This window comes from Camelus bactrianus, chromosome 26, assembly GCF_048773025.1.
Source record: "Camelus bactrianus isolate YW-2024 breed Bactrian camel chromosome 26, ASM4877302v1, whole genome shotgun sequence".
NCBI lineage: Eukaryota > Metazoa > Chordata > Mammalia > Artiodactyla > Camelidae > Camelus > Camelus bactrianus.
Window position 1 is genome coordinate 9,166,829 of NC_133564.1, and position 21,196 is coordinate 9,188,024.

The 21,196-nt window shown below is 42.1% G+C and overlaps 1 protein-coding gene across 1 annotated transcript in view; it reads right to left on the minus strand.

Annotated features, from left to right (window-relative positions):
- CSMD1 (CUB and Sushi multiple domains 1) overlaps positions 1-21,196 on the minus strand; it is a 1,327,842-nt gene that overhangs the window by 1,039,517 nt on the left and 267,129 nt on the right. Inside the window, exon 2 of the mRNA XM_074353379.1 lies at positions 9,651-9,867. Within this exon, the coding sequence (XP_074209480.1) occupies positions 9,651-9,867 (217 nt within the window). The remainder of the gene's footprint in view (positions 1-9,650; positions 9,868-21,196) is intronic.

Genomic DNA, 21,196 nt, shown 5'->3' on the forward strand with positions numbered 1-21,196 from the left:
GCTTGCTACTGACACTACTGAGAGCTCGAAGAAAACGGGAAACCTGACCGGGAAGTTTGGAAAGAGAAAGGGTTCTTCGTTGTAGGGATGAGGCAGGAGGGCAGGGGAGGAGGTAACAGACGGAGCAGCCAAGTAAGGCGGGAGACGGGAACTGGCTAGGGAAGGCATCCGGGCGCCGCACAGACGGCCGTGGGACCGGGCGCGGCCTAGAGTCACCAACCCAGAGCGCAGACCGCCTTTACTGCTGCGGTCTCAGCCTCCCTCCATCTCTCTCCTCACGCCCTTTTCTGGCACCGAGCTTCTGATAGCGTTTCTCAGGAACATGGGGCCTCTGGCTTGCCGTTTTCCATGGAAATAAGCACAAACTTGCCCACTATTTGGAACACGCCTTCGATGCAGAAATGAAAGCGATGCAAACGCATAAAAGCTCTAGTGAATAGTTTATCCACCATCAGCATCTCTGTAAAAAGACACGCGAAATATTTCCCCCAATCATGAAATATGACGGCTATACTCTATGGTGAAGTCTCATCCAGAAGGTGAAGTTGAAACGTAACGCGTAAACGAGCCTTTCAGCGTCCCTCTAAGAGCAGCATAGTTGCACCCGGAAGTGGTCGGTTCTCTGACGATGTCTCATTTTCATGAGCATAACCTCATGGGTGCGATGGTATAAATGCTCTAAACCACTACACCTTTATAAGTTACCTACCACCTCCTTCCCGCCTCCACCTCACTTTTCAAACGTAGTGTCTGCCTCACATGATTGAAAACACTCTATATGTCGAACATTTATTTGCTCTTTTAGAAATGTCTAATCAAACCTAAGCAAGACAGTAACAGTGATGAATGCACCTGATCCTACTCAGACGAGCGCGGTACGTTTCAGATGGGCTGACCGTGGATCTGTAAGGTCTGATGTGATGATCAGAGAAACTGCCATGGGGTGGGGGGTGTCCATGTCCAGCTGTGAGAACCCGAGCAGCTGTCTCCTTGAAGGAAGACACTGAGAGACTTTCAGGAGGCCAGGTTTTGTTTATCTCAATTTTCTTCTTTGGCTTGAAAGGTTCCAGGCTGTATGAAACATCCACTTGTTTTTTTTTTTTCCTGCTCAATCTCTGATTCTACCTCTCAAGTCAAACATATACCCTGTTCATTGGGGGACTGTTTCCTTGAAGCAGGGAGCCAGCTATACGGATCTTGGTTTTATACTGGTGTTTTCCAAGAAAAAAAAAAGCAACAGGTGTTGGCGATAAACTATGTGGTGGTGAGTAGCTGTCAAAGTATCAAAGCCATGACCCTACATCTTCCGTTTGAGGGTTTAGTGTGGGATCAACACCCTCTCTGAGCTTGGGAAGTTGTGCTCAGAATAAGGTTCAGAGAGAAAAGAGTCTGATTGTCCAGGGATTGTAAGATAGAGGCCAACAAGAGCTGGCCTCGGGGCATAAAGCCTGGGAAATCCAGTTTGGGTCAGTGACCCAGGGGGCCGAGGTTAGAATGGCGGGGCTCCATTCTTGGAAGGAAGTTCACACAGGCAGGTTTTAGTCCCCACTCCTGTAAGGACCCTCCCTAACCTGCCTCCTGCTTCAGAGCAAGGATGCCGCAAAGAGAGGCCTTGAAGGCTTTATGCTCCTATATCTACGACCTGGGAGCTTTGAGCGGGTTTCTGAGCTCTGCTTGAGTTAATACTTCAGGTTCTGAGAGGTGAGCCAGGGGAGACGTAAGACAGAAAAAAATGAGGTTCAGGAAAGAGGGGCCAATATTTCTGCTCCTGGAAGCCTTATTTGAAAGAATTTCCTAAATTTAGAGGCTGTAGGGCTGTCCATATTCTTAATTGCTTATACAATTTTTTATTTGTTGTCCTGTTGGCTGCTTAAATGCACAAGATCATAAAATGTCTAAATATCAAAATCTCTCCAGAATAACAGTAACATGTTGAAAGTTTAAAAAAGACTCCTTTGTGATAAATCTGTGCCTTTTGATTAATTTTTAGTACTTCCAGATACAAAGTAAATCATACATGCACAGGGAGAGTGGTTGTGCTGATTATAGTAAAAAAAGAATTGTTTCAGGTTCTAAGTAATATCCTGTTCCTTTTCTTCACCTTTTGGGAATTAAAAATGTAGAACTAACACATTTTTAAATATAACGCTCATTCCTTTAAAATTATTTTGTAAACAACTAATGGACATTTATTTAATCAAAAGGCATTTGTTTAGTGTGTTCTAACTGCTCCACCGCTGTGCAGGTTAAAAGGATAAACCAGCACTGGTTTTGTGATCCAAACACTTAAAAGAGGGGTGGGAGAAATAGTAACTTTTAAACTTAAAAACCAGTCAGCTACCAATCTGGTCACCCACATAAAATTCATTTAAAATCTTGGAAGGTCTAAGAAATCTGATCATTTTTAGCTCCTTATTTTTTATTTATATATTTTTCACTAGGGATAGCTTCCCAGTGAACCATTTTAACAGACTCCTTTTTTCCAGATTCACAACCGGGCAGCATACTAAAAGTCAATTCATGTCTTACTGATTTTTTGACACTTTATGTGCCTTTTTCCAGAAACCAAGGACTCAAATCATCATAAGAATTTTATTTCCTTTTGAGAGAAAATGTAAAAACGATTCTTGGTGCAATCTGATTATGCCACATACAGTGGAAATCCTATTTCCTTGCTGATTGAATCCTGCAAAAGACCCCATTATATTTGTTCACTTCAATGAGTCCACCCTCCTGGCTACCTCTGCACAGCAGAGATACACCTGTCTGTCAGTATCGGAGTCCTAGTTTCTCTCTCTCAGCTTGAGTCCTTGAATAGGAAGACAATGTAGAGAGATATATAGAGGTACGGAATGGTTTTATACAGATTTTTAAATTATTAATTAATTAATTAATTAATTAATTATGTAATTATATATGTTATATATATAATAAATATATATATAATTTCTGTTAATTATATATAATAATTATAAAAATATAATATATATAATTTCTGTTAAGCAGGGGTTTTCATCCTTGGTATTTCTGACATTTTGTGGCAGAACTCCTTATCATGCAAGGCTGTCCTGTGCATTGTAGGACATTCATCAGTACCTCTGTATTGTACCTGCCACCTCCCAGCAGCACTGTCACCCAAGGGTGACAACCAAAAATGTCCCCAGACAGTGCCAAGTGTCCCCTGGGGCATAAAGTCATCCTTGGTTGAGAAACACTGATATACACATAGATTAGAGTGAGAAATAGAGGTGGGGGAGGGGATGAAGAGAGACAGAGAGAGAAAATTGAAGCAGAGATAATCACCTGCACTAGAACTGCAAAGACAGAGCACCCCGAACAAACCCCCGCCTCTCCTGCCAAGGCCAACCAGGGACTCTAAGAGAACCATATTTTTTTCTGGATTATGGCAGCATTTTATCTGGATTAAAATTACAAAGAAGCCCTCTGGGAGCCCTACGATTGGGGAGAGACCCTTACTCTCTCACTCGCACAGCACGTTGTGAGATCACAACACTGTGTCCCAGCTATACATAAGGAATGGATTCCCACAGCCCCATAATCACCCAGAGTTCCACTCATGGCGTTTTATTATGAGTTATTACATATAATTTATGAAAGATAATAAAATATTGTGCTAAACTGGACATTCTGATATTACAATTACTTAGAAAAAATATAGCGAGAGACATCTTCGTATCAGCAAATAAAGATCTCATCCACTATTTTTAATAGTGCATTGTGTTACCTATATCTGTTACTTTTTTAACTAGTCTCTATAGAAAGACAGATATTCTTGAATTTTTAATACTATCAAAACGCACCCACGAGCATTCCATTACGTGTGTTCTGTCATACTTGAAGGTATTTTTGCAGAATAAATTCTTAGCAGGGCCTTGATGAATGAAAGAGCTTGTACATAATTTTTAAATTGGGGAGAAATTTCAAATTTTCTATCCCAAAATAATTGCCATGATTTATAATTCTGCCACCAGGATATAAAGACATCTGTCTAACACCCTCAAAAACTCGGAGTTATCAAAATTTTTTAAAGTTTGCCATTCAGAGTTGTGAGATGTATTGCATTATTATTTTAATTTGCTTGAAATATAGTACTGTCTTGAATTTTTTATATTTGAACTGCTTGTGCATATTTTACCTGCTTTTTAAATAAATGATTTATTTTATTCCTTATAGTTCTGAAGGTACAGCTTATAAATTAAGAAAATAACTTCTTGTCTTTCATACTATTGTAAATTCCTTTTCTCAACTTGTCATATATATATATCTATAAAGAGCATTGAAAACAACTATATATATATTTCACAAAATACATATTCATGAATATAGAGCATTGAAAACAACTATATTTGACCTTGCCTATGACTTGCTCAGCTGAGAAAGGAAATTGGGAAGATGTATCAAAGAAAAAAATATTTTTTTAATTTCATCATCTTAAAACACGTATCTAGAGTAGTGACCATGGCTGGCAGATGCACAAACTCCAGGGGACGTGATAGGTACACAAGAGAGGACTGTCCCCCTCCGCCCCCCCCCCCCCCCGGCACTGTCCTCACCAGGAGAGGAGCGCCTCTTTGATCAGACCCCTAAGCGCTGGCTGGGCTGCTGCGCTTTGACCCGGAGACGTCACCCTGGCCGTGGGCTCCTCTGCTGCCTCCTGTGCAGGCTTCAAGCCCATCTCTCCGGGATCTCCCTTCCCGGCTGTGTGCTAGTCTGGTCACGCTGGTCATCCCTTCTAGTCCCTGACCGTGTGGCTGCTTAAATGTGGTAAGACATCAAGATACACGTTTGGTATTTGTGTGATACTTCAGCCCCTGGGGAAGCTTTTATACCCACTTCGTTCTACACTTATCAGAGGCTTTTTTAAAATAGTTTTTTAATTCATTTTTGTAATGGAGGTACTAGGGATTGAACCCAGGACCTTGTGCATGCTAAGAATCCAGTCTACCACTGAGCTTTACCCCTACCACCCCCAGAGTCTTAACTGGGGCATTAGTCACCACCTAAGCTAAAAATAAAATGATGCTTTGATTTTTATCTGACTATTGATCTGTGAATGGCTCTCTCAGGACCTCATAAGGGCAATGGGGGGACAGTACTGCAGAATTCAGACACTGCTGGGTTTCTGGTCTTACTTAATCCAAATGCAACTGAAACCCCTTCCTAGGCCTTAAAAGTTCTCAAGTTCTAAACATCACCAGATATAGTTAATATTATATAATTTTTTCCTTACTGTTTAAGGCATTCAATCTCATTTTTAAAAATGAGAAAGACTGATATTCTAGCATCATTTATTCCTGATTTCCTGGCTCGAATGGCCCTATCTCACCCACCTCTTACCTTTTCATTGTCATCACTGCAGAAAATTAGGGGTAATCTTGTAAAAGTTAGAGGAGGAGAGAGCCAAGGTAATGCCAGAGCGATTTTCCTAGGACCCGAGCTCCACAAGAATCATGAAATGAGATGTCCTGATTTTCCACATCGGCATGGCACAGCTTCCCTCCATAGGCTCCCTTTCACTCACTTTGTGAGGTTATCACGGGATTTATTTAGAAGCTGGATATTCTTACGTTGCCACAGTTGGAAAGTGATGTCAACTTCAATTATTTTCTGATTTGGGGACAAATAAACACAGTTTCTACTTTAGAGAACACCTACAGGACATAGCAGTCTCTCGTGCTCACCTGGAGGAGAGAGTTACATTAAGTCACGTTGGGCTATACACACGGAGGGCAGTCAGGAGTGGTCCTGAATCAGGAGCGGTTTAAATCAAAATCACTCCATCAAGATTTACTGACTATCTGAAAAGTAATACATCTGTCATCACCAGAGAAGACACACTGACGGCACATTTCTTGGCCTTGGAGGATGCATGTTCTATTTGTCATATTAAAGCACAAAGATATACCAGCTCCATCAGGGCAACTTCAGAGGCACTGGGATTTCCAAGGCGCACAGGCCTCGAGGTCTATGTCAGTAGCGAGCACTACAGGAGTTCAGGGGGAAAAAAGAATCTTTTTGGGGTGTTGTTTTTTAACTTGGGATACACAGAGAAAAATTCCTGAAATAAATATCATGGAATAGGCTTTGCAAGTTGGATATAATTTAGGCAGGCAGAGGGAGGGACGAGGAATATCACATTACATTCTCTTATGAGGTCCAACCAAGGGAAAACGCAGGCCAGTTTAACTAAATAAGGAAACTAACACGTACCACAGACTGAATGTTTGTGTCCTCCCTGCGGGCTCACTTCAAGTGGTCATTCTATTCATATGTTGAAATCCTACCCCCCAGTGTGGTGGTGTTTAAAGTTGAGGGCTTTGGGAGGTGATCTGGGAGGGTGGAGCCCCCATGAATGGGATTAGCGTCCTTTTAAAAGAGACCCCAGATATCTCCCTCACCCTTTCCAACGTGTGAGGACGCGGCAAACCCAGGCGCAGATGGCCCTCTATGGACCAAGAGCAGCCCCTCACTAGATACCAAATGTACCAGCACCTGAACCCTGGCTTTCAGCCTCCAGAACTACGGGAAATAAATTTCTATTGTTATTAAGCTCCCCCAGTTATGGTACCCTACTACAGCAGCCAGAATGGACTGAGACACACCGGGAAACCGCGGAAGAGACCAAAGGGAAGAAGTGTAGTTTGGAGTCAGACTATAGAGTTCCTTGAGTGTCAGGGCCGCGTTTCCTAGAAGTGTTTACCTTAGTGGAGATACAGAATGAGGACAGAAGCCTCACTGTCAATGGAAATATTGTATTATAAATAGAGTATTTTTACCAGAAGCCTAAAACTGCAACGAAAGTTTTAGAATTAGAGGGGGGTGAGCCTGGGGCAGGCACGTCATTGTCCTGGTGTGCTGGTCAACCCATGTGCGTTGGTCAGCTGAGGGTAGGACTGGCCCTTTTCTGTGTGGATCAAAACAGGTTGCGGTTTATAAAGGGATGTTGAAAAATAAAAAAGTTTAGAATTTTTTTGAATACACAGTCTGACCTCCGGGGAGATCTGAGAATCAGGAGAAGGTACAGAGTCAACATGGTCATAGATCAAAAAATGGCACTAACACGGCAGCTCACGGAGACCAGCGAGGAACTGTGGTTTCAGTTCTAGATGACTCAGGAGCATGCTTCTAGTTCTAATTTTGAATCAAATCTTTTCTCTTGTGCTTCCAAGAAGTCTTCATTGAACTCTCAGTATCTACATATTAAAATATAATTTATTGACAGAGGATGAACCACATATGAGTTTGTGTTACTTAAATAATCTGAGATGAAACATACACTGTGCGTTTAAGATTTTTTTTTTACACAGGGTAAATCATATATTCTTCACTAAATTTCAAGTTACCTTGTAAACATCTGTAATTCTAACCTCCAAATTCTGTTTTGTTACTTGGGGATTAAATCTAAATCTCATGTTATTTATTAAAAAAAATTACACTGTGGTTATATGAAAGACATGTCTTTGTAATAAAAATGCTTGGGTTGTTTAATAAATCAACTGTTAATTAGTTTTGTTACTGCACATTTTGAGCTGCTAAAAACAGCTTTTGTGCTGAAGTAAAACAACAAAGCAGAACCATGACAGCTCTAGGTAATAACTTTCGTCACCACTCAGTGAACCATCACCTCATACGTCAGCCCTCTCACAAGTCTCCTTGGTTTGAATTCCAGAGCCGCTTAAGTGTTGTGAGTTAATTGTATTTAAGAAATAAACAGCTGTCCCAAGGCATAATGGGAAACAAACAGCACCAGAACATCCACCCCAACCCTGTTCATTAGAATTCGGCGCTGGTTATCACTGCTCTGCCCAGCGGTTAATGTTGAAGTGGGGCAACCCGCCCGAACATTTGCCCTAGCAATGCTCATATTCCCATTTTACATCATTATTTATTCAAATTTTATATGAATAAAGGCCCATCATGCTTGCTAGTCATTATTGGAATTCTGTTTCTGATTTGTTTTGCCTCTGTTATGATACCAGGAATGGTCACTTCTATCCCCAGAATAGTTACCATACACTCACAGAATGTCCACTCAGAGAGGCAGTTAGGAGAAAGGATTAAATAATTTAATACAAAGATGAAAGGATCTTCTTTACCTTGAGGACAAGAGACAGGCAGAAATGTGACACATCTATTCTTCATCTCAAAAGAAAAAATGTAAATAACAGAGTAATTGATATGAACCAAGTTGCCTCTTTCCTATCAGCCTTCCTTACTTTCTCCAGTAAAAAATGTCTGAGTAAAAGAACCACGATGTCATACACACAAATACACGCAACTCACCAGTGTTCACAAGCTCCCTCAGGCTCAAAGATCAATTTGTATACGGTTCACTGGAACCTCGACACAAGACAATGAATCTTACTGTTCTGACCTTCATATTTCTACTGCTAAAAAAATATTTCTACTGCCAATCCTATTATAACACTGAAGGTGGCAGTTAGGCTGTTTTCTAACTTTATAGTTATTAACATTATAAAGTGATTATAATATCAACATAAGAATACAAGAGAGTAATAACTTGTCTAAAGACATGAAGTTGAGCAAATGAGCATTTAAGACAGGTTTCCTTAGAATAGGACAGAATTATAGGAATTATAATAGAGTTAGAGGGGTTGACAGAGTATTTTTCCCTACATATTTCATAGGCATCTTTTTAATTGAAAGGGAAAGAATTACTTTTAACACAGAGTCATATGCCTTGATATTTGCATAAACTGGATTCTCTATATTTTGTCATATTTCTTTGCAGTTTTTATTACAAGTCTATTATTACAACAAACCACTTTTCCCTAGGAGAATATTTTATGCGGAATAAAAATTAATAAATAACTAATAGTTGGGAGAGCATGAAAGAGGTTAATAAATCTTGGATCATATTAGCAAGGATTGTATATGTAGACACTTCGCCCAAACAGCCAAGTATAGGCCCATACATGTTAGACAAGGAGAAAGAAAGTTTACCTAATGGATTCATAACGGAGACAGCTGTATGCATGTGTGACAGAAAGGGCAATCGGAAAAGTGTCTCCAGAAACAGACAACAGATATCAGAGATGACGCAGGAAAAAACCATAAGGTGTTTTTGTTTGAAAATGAATAGAGAAAATGCAAATAAAATATATTTGAAATATAGTAATATTATATATTTCATATATTGACTATATAGTTAATACATTAATGCATATTGATATTTCTATATTAATAAGTTATATATAATATTAACATATTAATTCAATGTACAAATATAATTATGTATTTTGTAGCTAGAGATTTTTCTCAATTCACAAAATTATAAATAAAGTAAATAATTTGTTTATCACCGCTAAGATTAGCATCAATGCCATTTTGTTGCTCAGAGCAGCACAATTTCTCTGTCTACTGTCAGTTTTTCTACAAGACTCTGTATATTCAACAAACTTAAACTCTAATTAATGTTGAATTTTAAAACTAGAGAATAAAGCCTTATTTCCCATGTATGGATATATTTAAATTTGTCCATCCGTTTAGCTAAGAAATTCTACTTCTTTTCTGATAATTCAATTCAAGTGTCAATACCAGTGATTTAAGTTCCAGAACCTAAGTCGAGCCGTGTTATCTAATCTGTAACGTGAAGAGCCAACACGTACCTCACTTTCAGATTCCCTTGTTGGAGCTGTCCATCGTAAACCGATAAAATATCAAAGTCTTCCTCGAGGGCAAAGGTGTGGAACGACAGCTGTATCCGATTCCGCTCCCCGGTAATGATGATCCAGGTGCAGTTGGCGTAGTTCGGATAACCATGAGGAAACCCTGGGCTCTCGATAGTGCCGTTGGGACCCTGGACCAAGCCTCCACAGTTCTGGCCTGAAAAAGAAAACACATGAAAAAAGCGTATACATTTCGTTCATCTTTAATCTAGTATTTTTTTGAAATTTCCAACCACTGACCAACTTTTATAATGACTTATTTTGTGATCTTTCATGCACAAATATTCAATATTGAGCTGTAACAGAGTTCTCCAGTGCTAAAAGATGGAGAATAACTCCCTCCCCACACACCAAAAAAAAAAAAAAAAAAAAGAGGGAACAAGAAGGGTCAAGAAAAATACAAATTTGGGAACTCATACTACAAATGGGGGGAAATTATTTTTTTTTCGCAGCTCCACCCATGTCAGATCGCCGTTGTTTGTGCAATAAACTTGGTGCCAATTATTATATTGCACAGTATCATGATCAAACACTGCCTGTAAGTTCCTTGCTGGGGAAATGAAAATGACAGATGGAATAACCACTATACAGCCCTCTAAATACACACAACTATTAACGTATCCAAGTGACTGTGGTATGAATAGTTAGGGAGAACCGTGCTCAATATCCACAACAGCCAAACTGTTTGCAGCCACACTGGTTAAGGTCCCACAAAGCAAACAATAAAACGAGACCACAGGAAACTTGTCCAGTTGAAAACAAAAGGTGTTAAACAACAGAAATCAAATTGTGCAAAGACCAAGGTGCAGTCCAGCAAAACAAGGGATCCCCCCTCCACTGACGTCTTCCTGCTCACTTGGTGGGATTTACTGGATGATGGAGACAGGAGACGCTTACCTAAATGATGAGCCCCCCTGCAGAAAAGGCACTGGCTCAGGGATGGCTGAGAAGTGTGTCAGGCTTTCCCCACGCAGGTTTCTAGGGTGCCCCACACTTTGCTCACCCTCTTATTTTAACTTTCTTTAGAAAAGAGTAATTAGGATGGCCCTTCGCATTCAAGATCTAAATATTTGATGTTGTCATTTATAATAAGAAGTGTTTGTTTGGCTTTGGTCCCCAGTGGCACGGAGCTCAGAATCTCCTGGAATTTCCTAAGCGACGGGAGCCGGGAAGATGTGTCTTTCGTTATGTTAATGAGGTGGGTTTTGGACCAAGCCTAAGAATGGGGCTGGTTGCCAAGAGAAATTACCATGTGAACTTTCAATCCCAACCTCCTGACCTTTGCGGGGTGGAGGGGAGGATCTGGAAGAATCAATTGCCAATAGCCAATGATTTAATCAATCATGCCTGTGTAATGCAGCCTTCATCCAACCCCAAAAGGATGGAGTTCAGAGAGCTTCCAGGTTGGGGAGCACACGGAGGGGCTGGGAGGGCGCCGAGCTCAGAGAGGGTGTGGGAGCTCAGCGCCCTTCCGCACGCCCCGCCCTCTGCCGCTCTCCATCTGGCCGCGGAGTCTAACCTTCAGTGTTCTTTAATAAGCCAATAACCTGGTGAATAAGTAGATTTCCTGAATTCTGTGAGCTGCCCCAGCAAATTAATCAGACCCAGGTTGGGAGTCCTGGGGACCGCTGATTTTCAGCCAGTGGGTCCAAAATACAACAACCACGGCTTTCGATTGGCCTCAGAAGCGAAGGCCCATCTGGCGGGACTGAGCCCTTTACCTGTGGAATCCGATGCTGACTACAGGCGAAGAGAGTCAGAACTGAGGTGCACTGGAGGACACCCAGCTGGTGCCCTGGAAGCCCCACCCCGCCGGTGGAATCAGTCACAGGACCCAAATAACGTAACGGGAAGAGATGGGAGGGGCAGCAGAGTACCCCAAAGCCACCTCAGTCGCTGAGCACGTTGGGAAAGTGGTCCCAAGAGCTGCTTCCAGGCTGCCCGGGGCCTCAAGACTTTGTGGTACTGACTCTAATGCCGGGCTTCTCTGTCAAGTCTCAGATTTCACAAGCAGTTCCAAAGAACAGGAGCTTTCTTTTGTAAACTGGGGCCCCACGATTCCTCCAAGGGTCTGCTCCTGAAAGGACCACACCTGGGAGATTTGAAACCCATCGGCTGTGTTCTTACCGCTAGATCAGCCCTGAACCCCCACTTCCCGACCTGGCCGGCCCACCTCCTCCCTCCGGCTCCTCATCCTTCACCATCCCCTCCTGCTCCCTGATTTCCGCCTCCCCTGTTCCTTCAGCCTCCCCTTCCCAGGCACCCACCCCAGATGCTAGCCTTCAGAGGCACGCTAACTGGTCCCTAGCGTTTTCTCAGTGTTTTCTGTGCACCACCTCCAAGTGGCCGGTGGCCACAGCTCCGCTGGGGCCCCCAGGCTGAATGCGAAAGAGCGCAGGCGGGGGGAGCAGGACCGAGGGCTTAGCGGCACCTCCCTGACGGACACACTGTAATCACTTTAACTGTAAACGTTACCGTCGTCGTGCGAGGGAACAAATCACTCCAACACTTAATTTGTCAGAGGTTAGCTATTAAGGAGGCTCTGAAAATTGCTTGCAGTCTTTCATTCCTTCTTAATCTGGCCGTTTTCACCCATATGTTTAAATGTAGTTAAATGTTTTGACAGTACACATATGAAGAAAGAATATTAAGAATAATCTGGGCATACTCGGGTTACGGCATGTAGTGGGAGCCCTTGAATGCGAGTATTATCCCAGCGTTTACTGCTGAATGACAAACAGAACATTATTTCCAACTACATTTTACACTTAAAAAAAATTCACAATAGTAGCTCTCAGTGAGCTCAAATCTTTCACAGTCATATTATCAAATGCTTGTGGGAGTTTGCTAAATCTTTAAAAAAAAATTTAATGAAAGGGATTTATGAGTTTAAAACCAAAGAACTCATAAGAGGCCCATTTCCCACTAAATTTGAATCTAACAATAAGACTGTAACAAGTAGATATTAAAGCTGTGGGGTTTTGAAACGTCTTTAAAGAAAATAGCTTTTCTGGTTTATCTTCCAACTCTGGCTCCACGGTAAATCAAAAAGTGAAGAGCTGATTATAAATTGGAGGAAAGAAAAATAAATTCAACAGAAAAAGTGTAAGCTGGAAAGCAGTTACTATTATAGACCCATCATGGTGAACCACATTACCAGATACTACGGATTTCTCCAAGGAATCACATGTAGGCTGTGTTTGGGCACCAATTATTCCAGGGAGTTTTGCAGGATGAGTCACATTTGATCAGTAAATGGACTTTCCCAGAAGCTCTGTTAGAAACTCAGGGAACAGCTCAAAAGTTCTCGGATGAGTGACTCTCCAGTTTGAGTGCACATTACAGACACTGAGGACTTCTAAACGGTCTCTGCTTGAGGTAGCGTCTTATGTGGGTGTCTGGGCAGAGACCAGCCAGACAGCCTTGACGAGGAGCAGCACTTAATGTCACTGTTTGATATAAAACTATAATAACGCAGTGTTGAATTGGTGTAAACCTAGATGAAGAGCTAATGGGACAGAGTAGAAAGTCCCCAAACCCACGGAGATTCAGACACCAGGTTTACGAGGAAGGTGATGGTGCGGGACTGGGCAGAAAGGATGGTCTTTTCTGCAGATGGTGCTGTCCACATCCAAATGGGAAAAACTGGGTCCCCACCCACAGCATATACAAACATCAACCCCAAAAGGGTGGCAGACGTGAAGGTAAAGCGCAAAACAGTGACGCTGCCAAAAGAGGACAACAGAAAAAAACCTTCACAGCTGTGTGGTGAGCAGAGATTTCTTAAATAGCCCACAAAAGTGATAATCATAAGAGGAAAAAATGAAAAGAAAATCCAAAAAAATAAGATGTATTTCCAGGACAGAGATTCAACCAATGACACATTCACCATATAATGAACAAACCTCACAGATCAATAAGAAAGAGGCAACAGAATAGAACAAACAATAATTAGGAGAAGCTGGTGACTCAGAACGAGACAGAGAGAGATTTTCCAAAACTGGAAAGAGACGGAGGGAGCAGAAAGTGTAAAAGACCCCTCAGCCGTGATCACTCCCCTCTCCCCAGCCTCGGGCCAGGGCCTGTCCTGGAGGTGTAAGGGAACAGCATTGTGTGCTAAAGAAAAGGAAAAAACAAAACAAAAAAACCCCTAATTTCTTTGGTCTCTCTTTGCAGAAGCAAGACCCCGCCTAGTAACTTCTGCTCACTCCGCACAACTTTTGGTCCCACCAGGGAGCGGCGAATCTGCTGCCAACGCAGTCAGTATCTCCTTGACCCATGGAAATATCTTGACTTTTACTTAAAAAAAAAAAAGGAGCCAAACGAAAATAATTATCTAAGCACAGCACTACAGTGGAACTGACTAGAGTTCCTCAGAGTGAGCGGTATTAATCCAAAATCCATACTCCTATTGAACTGAAGGACACCTCCTTAATCACAACCACGCCAAAGCCATGGGTCTCAGCATCCTGAGAGTCTGAGAGTCAGGCTTCCTAACAAACCCACAAAAATAATGGCTGACACCTCTGGTAATTAAACTACAATTATTCTCCCAATGGAAGTCCCAGGAGGGAAAGTCGCTGTAATCAACAAAGGCAAGTAACACACAGCTTAGGTTCTCACCGGCACCAGCACTTAATGCAGGTGTCACGTCGATGTTTATCTGACATAAAGACTGCTTCAGTGGAAAGAGGTACTTTTACTTGAATAAAATAAAATCACGGGTGAATGGATACAGATTGCAAATGACACCTGTCTCTGTTTTCAGGATTTACCTGCACTTTCATGGAAAGGTGGGGGAGGAGCTTGCCGACAGCCCCACCGGCAGCAGAGGCCTAGGTGTGGCTTTTCCCCAGATGTCCCCAGGAGAGTTTTTATCCTGTCTTCCTTCTATGACTTTCCACCTCTGTTCTTATACTTCACAGGCACTTGCCTGCCACAGAGAACTCTCAAATATCCTATAAATGTTTTCTTTTTAAATGGCTTACATCTATGCTTGACTTTAATGTTGGCTTTAAACACGGCCTCAAATAAGCAGATTATTTTAACTGGAAAACAATTTTAATGGACAAACTTTTAAGTACTGTACATACAGTCATGATTAACCCAACAAAGAATCTACTGTAAGTACATTTGTAAATTCTGTTTCCTAAGGGCGATGAAATAATCTGCAGTGTTGCCATGATAAATTTAATCTCTGAGTGAAAATTACGTTGTTTGTTACAGGTTTGAAAACTCAGTTCTTTAAGAAACTGTCTAATGTTGCTCTTTTTTCAAGTACTGAAGCTGGAACTTACCCTGAAAACAAACATCAATGTCAGTGGGAAAAAAAAAAAGCAAGTGTGTATGTATACATTCATATAAATTTCATGTATTCCAAAAGTACACATCACACAGAAACAGACACGTGGAATTGGACACGCTGGTGAGCTTTCACTGTAATGCTAACAAACCACTATCAAAAATGTCAACATGCGCTATAACGGTAAGAAATTGTTGTCTGATCATGTTATACATCAATTATATCTCATTAAAGCTGGGTGGGGGGAGGAGAAATTGGTGTCTGGATCACCTAGCAGTTCACTTACACCTTATGAAATACTTGGTTCATATCTAATCAACAAAATGTTACGTACAGGTACTCAGAGCTAATTCCGTAAAGGTTTCTACCCAGTCTGTAGGTCCTTAATACCACAACTTCAAATACAGAGGATCTAGTAGCAGTCACATTAATTCTGTCTCATACTTTGGAGTGAATCACTGTTCTCAAAACACATTTGCACACATAAGCTTAGCTGGCCGTGACCGCAGTCCCACAACGTGATCTCACAGATATGGAAAGGCAGGTGGAAGTGAAATGGATTGTCCGGAGTCTCCCAGAAACGAAGTGGGGTCTTGTGACACCAAAGCCTGGTGTTAGTTGCACAGAATCTCATCTCAGACGCTACTATGTTTAATTCTTGCACAGCCTTTCAGGGAGGAAGTAACTTTGCTTTCACTAGCTGTTTGAGTGTTTATTTATTATCATAGAATTATAGTTACATTATGAGCCTCAAAAGCATTTTGCTGGCTGCTGGGTTTATTCCGATGGAGATGTATGGTAAGGTAATGCCTTTGTTATGTGAAACTCCTTTCTGAGAGCAACCGTTTTGCCCCCTGGGGTGTTCTAACATGTGATTTGGTTCAGTGACTCCAGAAAGTTGTGATCTATAATATTCAATACGTGAAGAAAGCCGTACAAGGAAAGGACGCGTCATCCTGAGGTCCACCCACAAGGAAACGAGCCACAGGACAAAGGACTGCCGGGGCTGCAGCACGGTGGTCCGGGAAGGAGAGAACTTGAGAAATAGGTACTGGCCTTCCAACACTCTGGCCTGATATCATGTAAAAGAGTGAAGAGACTTGTATGTGAACACAAGCTGGATGATCGTCACAACTGTATCCCTCCTCGGAGACAGGTGTCAGAAAGAAACAGGTGTATGTCCTGTTTGCAGCAAGCTCAGATGACCACACTGGTTCACTCCGAAAACAAGGCAATTCAGGAAGGTTTTTTTTTTTTTTTTAATATTTCTTGTGCTTGGTGGTTGTCTCCATTTATTTCCTACACCCATCCTACAAAAACACTTACTGTTTTCCATATATCATGAATTTCTGTGCAAACAGAACTTTAATTACTTTCTTACCACCCGATTTTTGACCTCCAAAGCTTCTTTTATTTTCAGAAATGTGTGGAAATAGACTGTACACCTGTAGGTTTGCTATGAGCCTGAAAACGCCCTGCTCCTGTTGGAGGTGACACTGCAGTAACGCAAAAGCGAAAGGGAATGGCCGTCGTGGTCTTCACTTGAATTCTCCATTTTCCTTAATGACTAAGGGGTATGACATGCTTTTTAAGTGGATTCTGAATTTCCAGATCAGGGGGCCTCCAATTTCACGGATGGAGTGGAAACCTCTCTGATCAGAGAAGTACATTTTGAAGCAGTAAACAAATGAAATATTCATTAAACTCTGCTCTGTATCATCTTCCCCAGTTTCGTCTGTTAGCTCAGGGTCTGCGTGATTTGGGGAATGATTCACTGCAAAAGGATCACGGCTTAAAATGTCCTTCCTAGGACTTTGATTAAGGTGTTTCAGAATTACAGACTCCAGGCGTCTTCTAGGAATAGCATGCCCTGAAGGAAGTTTGAAAATCACCGAGTTGATATTTCTCAGCGCACCAGGAGCAGCTGCATTTCAGCCACGGTAGCCGACAGCCTCAGGGTGCTCGGTTCAGCTTTAATCGCAAAGGCATAGGGGAGATTACTCGCCATGTGGGCAGAGAGGAAAAGGAGAAAACCCAGAGGCAGGTGAGCCGGAGACAGAGCCAAACAATCAGCTCCTCTCTGATGACTTCACCACCCAAGAGCAAGGCCACGCAGGTGGCCCTCACACTGCAAATAAACCACGAACACCCAAATCTATCCCTCATAAAAGAATGTGGGGCTTTCACTGGACCATGTGAATAGAGAGGGCAATCCTTCATCGTTCCACTGAAGCTTGTTATCATCACCATGTGTGGGTGTAGTGCGCTTAACATCCCTCCCTTCCTCAAACACACCAGGCCCGTCCCTACCTCAGGGCCTTGGCACATGCTAAGCCAGCTGCCCTGAATGTTCTTCCCACACCTCTCCCCATAGCTGACCTCTCCTCCTGCAGGTCACAGTGCGGGGTGACCATCCCAGACACTCACATCTCAGTCAGCGGCTCCTCACCATCATTACTCACCATCCTACACCCTGTTCTGTTTCCATATAGCATTTGTCATTTGGTGAAAATGCCTCATTTGCTTGCTTACTCATTGTTTACCTGTCTCTGTAACTAACACATCAGCCTTCCGAGAGCGAGGACACTGTCTGCCTTGTCTAGAACCCCATTTCTAGCATAGTGTCCGACACTCCATATTCAATTATCCAGGCATGTGGCTGAGCTGGGGTGTGTCTGCGGGAGATAGTGGTAGTGATGGTATAAACAGTGAATTATAAATCTGCATACACATTCACGTGGAAAGAATCTGTAAAAATATAAAGTCTTGATACTAGGAGGAACTTCAATTTTGTCCTCTAGCCAGGTGATTAACCTAGAACATTCCGAGTGCAGTGTTACCATTCTAATTCCAAGAAAAGGGAGTTTATCATCTCAGTTCTGTTGACCAGCCTGATTTGTCAACAGCTCCTTAGACTAATTTAAACATGCTTTCCAGATACGTGCTCAGGAGTAGGAGTGCTGGATCACAGGGTAACTGTTTTTAGTTTCTTGAGGAATCTCCATACTGCTTTCCATAGTGGCTGCACCAAATTACACTCTCATCAACAGTGTAGGAGGGTTCCTTTTTCTCCACCCCCTTTCCAGCATTAATTATTCGTGGACATTTTGATGATGGCCATTCTGACCAGTGTGAGGTGATACTTCATTGTAGTTTTGATTGCATTTCTCTGATAATTAGCGATATTGAGCATCTTTTCACGTGCCTGTTGGCCATCTGTACATCTTCACTGCAGAAATGTCTGTTTAGGTTTAGACACATGCACCCCAATGTTCACAGCAGCACTATTTACAATAGCCAAGACATGGAAACAACCTAAATGTCCATTGACAGATGACTGGATAAAGAAGATGTGGTGTATTTATACAGGCGAATACTACTCAGGCTTAAAAAAGAATGAAATAATGCCATTTGTAGCAACATGGATGGACCTAGAGATTATCATACTAAGGGAAGTAAGTCAGACAGATAAAGACAAATACATGATATCATTTACGTGTGGAATCTAAGTAAATGTGAACTTATTTACAAAACATCAACAGACTCACAGACACAGAAAACAAACATGGTTACCAAAGGAGAAGCTGGGGGAGGGATAAATGAGGAGTCTGGGATGAGCAGAAACAAACTACCATATATAAAACAGACAGCAAGGTCCTACTGCACAGCACAGGGAACTATATTCAATAGCTCGTAATAGCCTACAATGAAAAAGAACATATTCATATATATGTAATACTGAATCACTATGCCATACACCTTAAACTAATACAACATTGTAAATCAAAAAAAAAAATAACAATGAGGAAAAATAAATAAGTAAACCCATATTCCCTGCTTTATTTGAAGCTAATCCTTTTATCTACACAATCTTCCTTTGTGCGCTGGCATCTCTGCCTTCCCATTCTAGAATGGGGTCGTGGTTCAGGACAAGGCAAAGCTGCAGTGAGTTGGACTGGAACCACTGAGATATGAGGGCAATGCTGTGTCCTTAGTTACTGCACCCAGAGGAGGGGTCGTCAGTCAATTCTAGGACTGTTACAGTTTCCCCAGCTGAGAAATTGTTGCATTAATGGTAATAAGGTCAGTGAATGTCTATCCACTCTGGAGAGACAGATTGGAAGAACTTTGTGCATACTTTAGGGTCAAAAATGCATTGGGCTGTGGATCAAACAAAACAAAAATGTGATTAAGTTCCGGCATGCAGCACTGGGGATTGATCCACCCGGTGGATATTAGCCTCAGTTTCCACAGGGAAGAGAATGGTACCTGTTTTGCAAGGTCCTGAGGGTGGAGCCCTCATGAATGGTCACAAGGGGAAACAGCCAACACACTAACCACCATTCTGGACACAGACCACTGTCCTGTTTTTCACTTTCAGTATAGTATTCAATCAACCACGTCGCATATTCAAAACCATACGGTAGGCTTTGCACTAGATTCTGCCCAGCTGTAGGCAGATGGAAGTGTTCTGAGCACATTTGAGGCAGGCTGCGCTAAGCGATGATGTTCCGTAGGTCAGGTGTATTAAATGCATTTCGACTTATGATATTTCCAACTTACGATGGATTTACTGGGATGTGATACTTAGATGCAACCCTATCATGAGTTGAGGAAGATCTGTACTGTTTTTTTAAAAAGGAAAGTTCACTGGATAGTCTCTTGATTTTAAGAGAAGTTTATATGTGAAATAATAAGGGGTGGGGCCTCACCCTTTACCTGGTTCTGCCCTGCTTCCCCTTCAATGTCTGGGGAGACGTGGCTCTTTAGAAGACGCCCTCGTGAGCGCCAGTGCCCACGTGGTCCTCAACTCACACTGTGGGATTTAAGATACTAGGGTTGCAGCTGCCAAATTATTGGACTTCCAGGCTTTGAGTGATGAAGTTGGTTATATCACTAAGCAAATCGAATTAACACAAAACTAACAAGCAAGTAAGGCTATACGTTGCCTGCTTCCTGCATCTCACAGCAGTGCTCTTTAAATAGATGACTTTTTGCCCAAAACAGGCTGCCATCTAAATGTGAGTCTTTGCTTTCAGAAACTTCAAATCCACATTTCTCTACTACAAGTTATTTTGAAGTCAATTCTACTTTTCTCATAGCAGCATACCACGCATCGTCAATTAAGATAACTCTCTCCCCATAGGCTGTAGGACTAACAACCTTAATTGTACGACAGATACTGCTTTATCTTTTAATGACATTCCCAGTGACGGAATTACCATTGGTCAGTAGAATTGAGTTGTTCCCCAAATTTGAAATAATGTCATCTCCCATTTGTGCTTTAATACATGAGAATTCAAAAGAAGTATAAATCATTCTCAAGGTAATGGAGGTAAATCAACGCAGGGAAGTCAGATTCCCTTAAGCAGAGCATTTAAAGTCCAAGACGTCCATTGATACAGTTTAACTGTGACGCTGTTGGGTCAACTCGGTGTCACTTGCTAAGAAAGGTAAAGTAAAACGACCAGTGGACGCCTCCCTGGCTGCTCCAAACCCCCACCCGCAGTGGGACACCTCCAGCCTCGAAGTGAATTCCTTCTGGGCAGACCGATTATCACCACCATTCCATTCCCCATTTCTTTCTTTCTCAAACAGTACAGAAGAATTTCTACATCAGCAAGAGAGGTTTTTAAATTCTCATATTATGTTCTGGTTTAATGTTTAGTGACACTTTACCTCCAAAGAGAAAGTGAAATGTTAAAAAGTCACGCTGAAGCCCCGCTGACCTGTCATCACGCGGGAAGCACAAGGCTCCTGCAAACTCGCCAAGAAGAAGGAAGAGGAGTGTATTCATGCATGAGGTCCTTTGTGATGATGGGAGATTTTCAGATTCAAAGGAAACATGACAAATCCCAGCAGGTGCCAGCCTCATCAAAATTAGCAAAGGCATTTTGAAAATAAAAAGTAAATGTGTGATGATTTCCTCCGTCCTTCTGAGATCACCCAGAATGAGCAGCTGAAATGGCAGATACATCAGAACCTGAAGGGTTATTTTGCAGGTTTAGTTGGAAAGAACTGATCACCAGTAAGTTGTGCTTAAATTTATCAGACAAACAGAGATGTGGAATCTGTTTGTCCCTTTGGGCATATAGACCAGCGGTCACTACATGAAAGCGGAAAGAAGCTGTTCCCACAGATACACGTTCCAGTCAGAGGTGCGTCCGGCCACTGCCGAGGGACT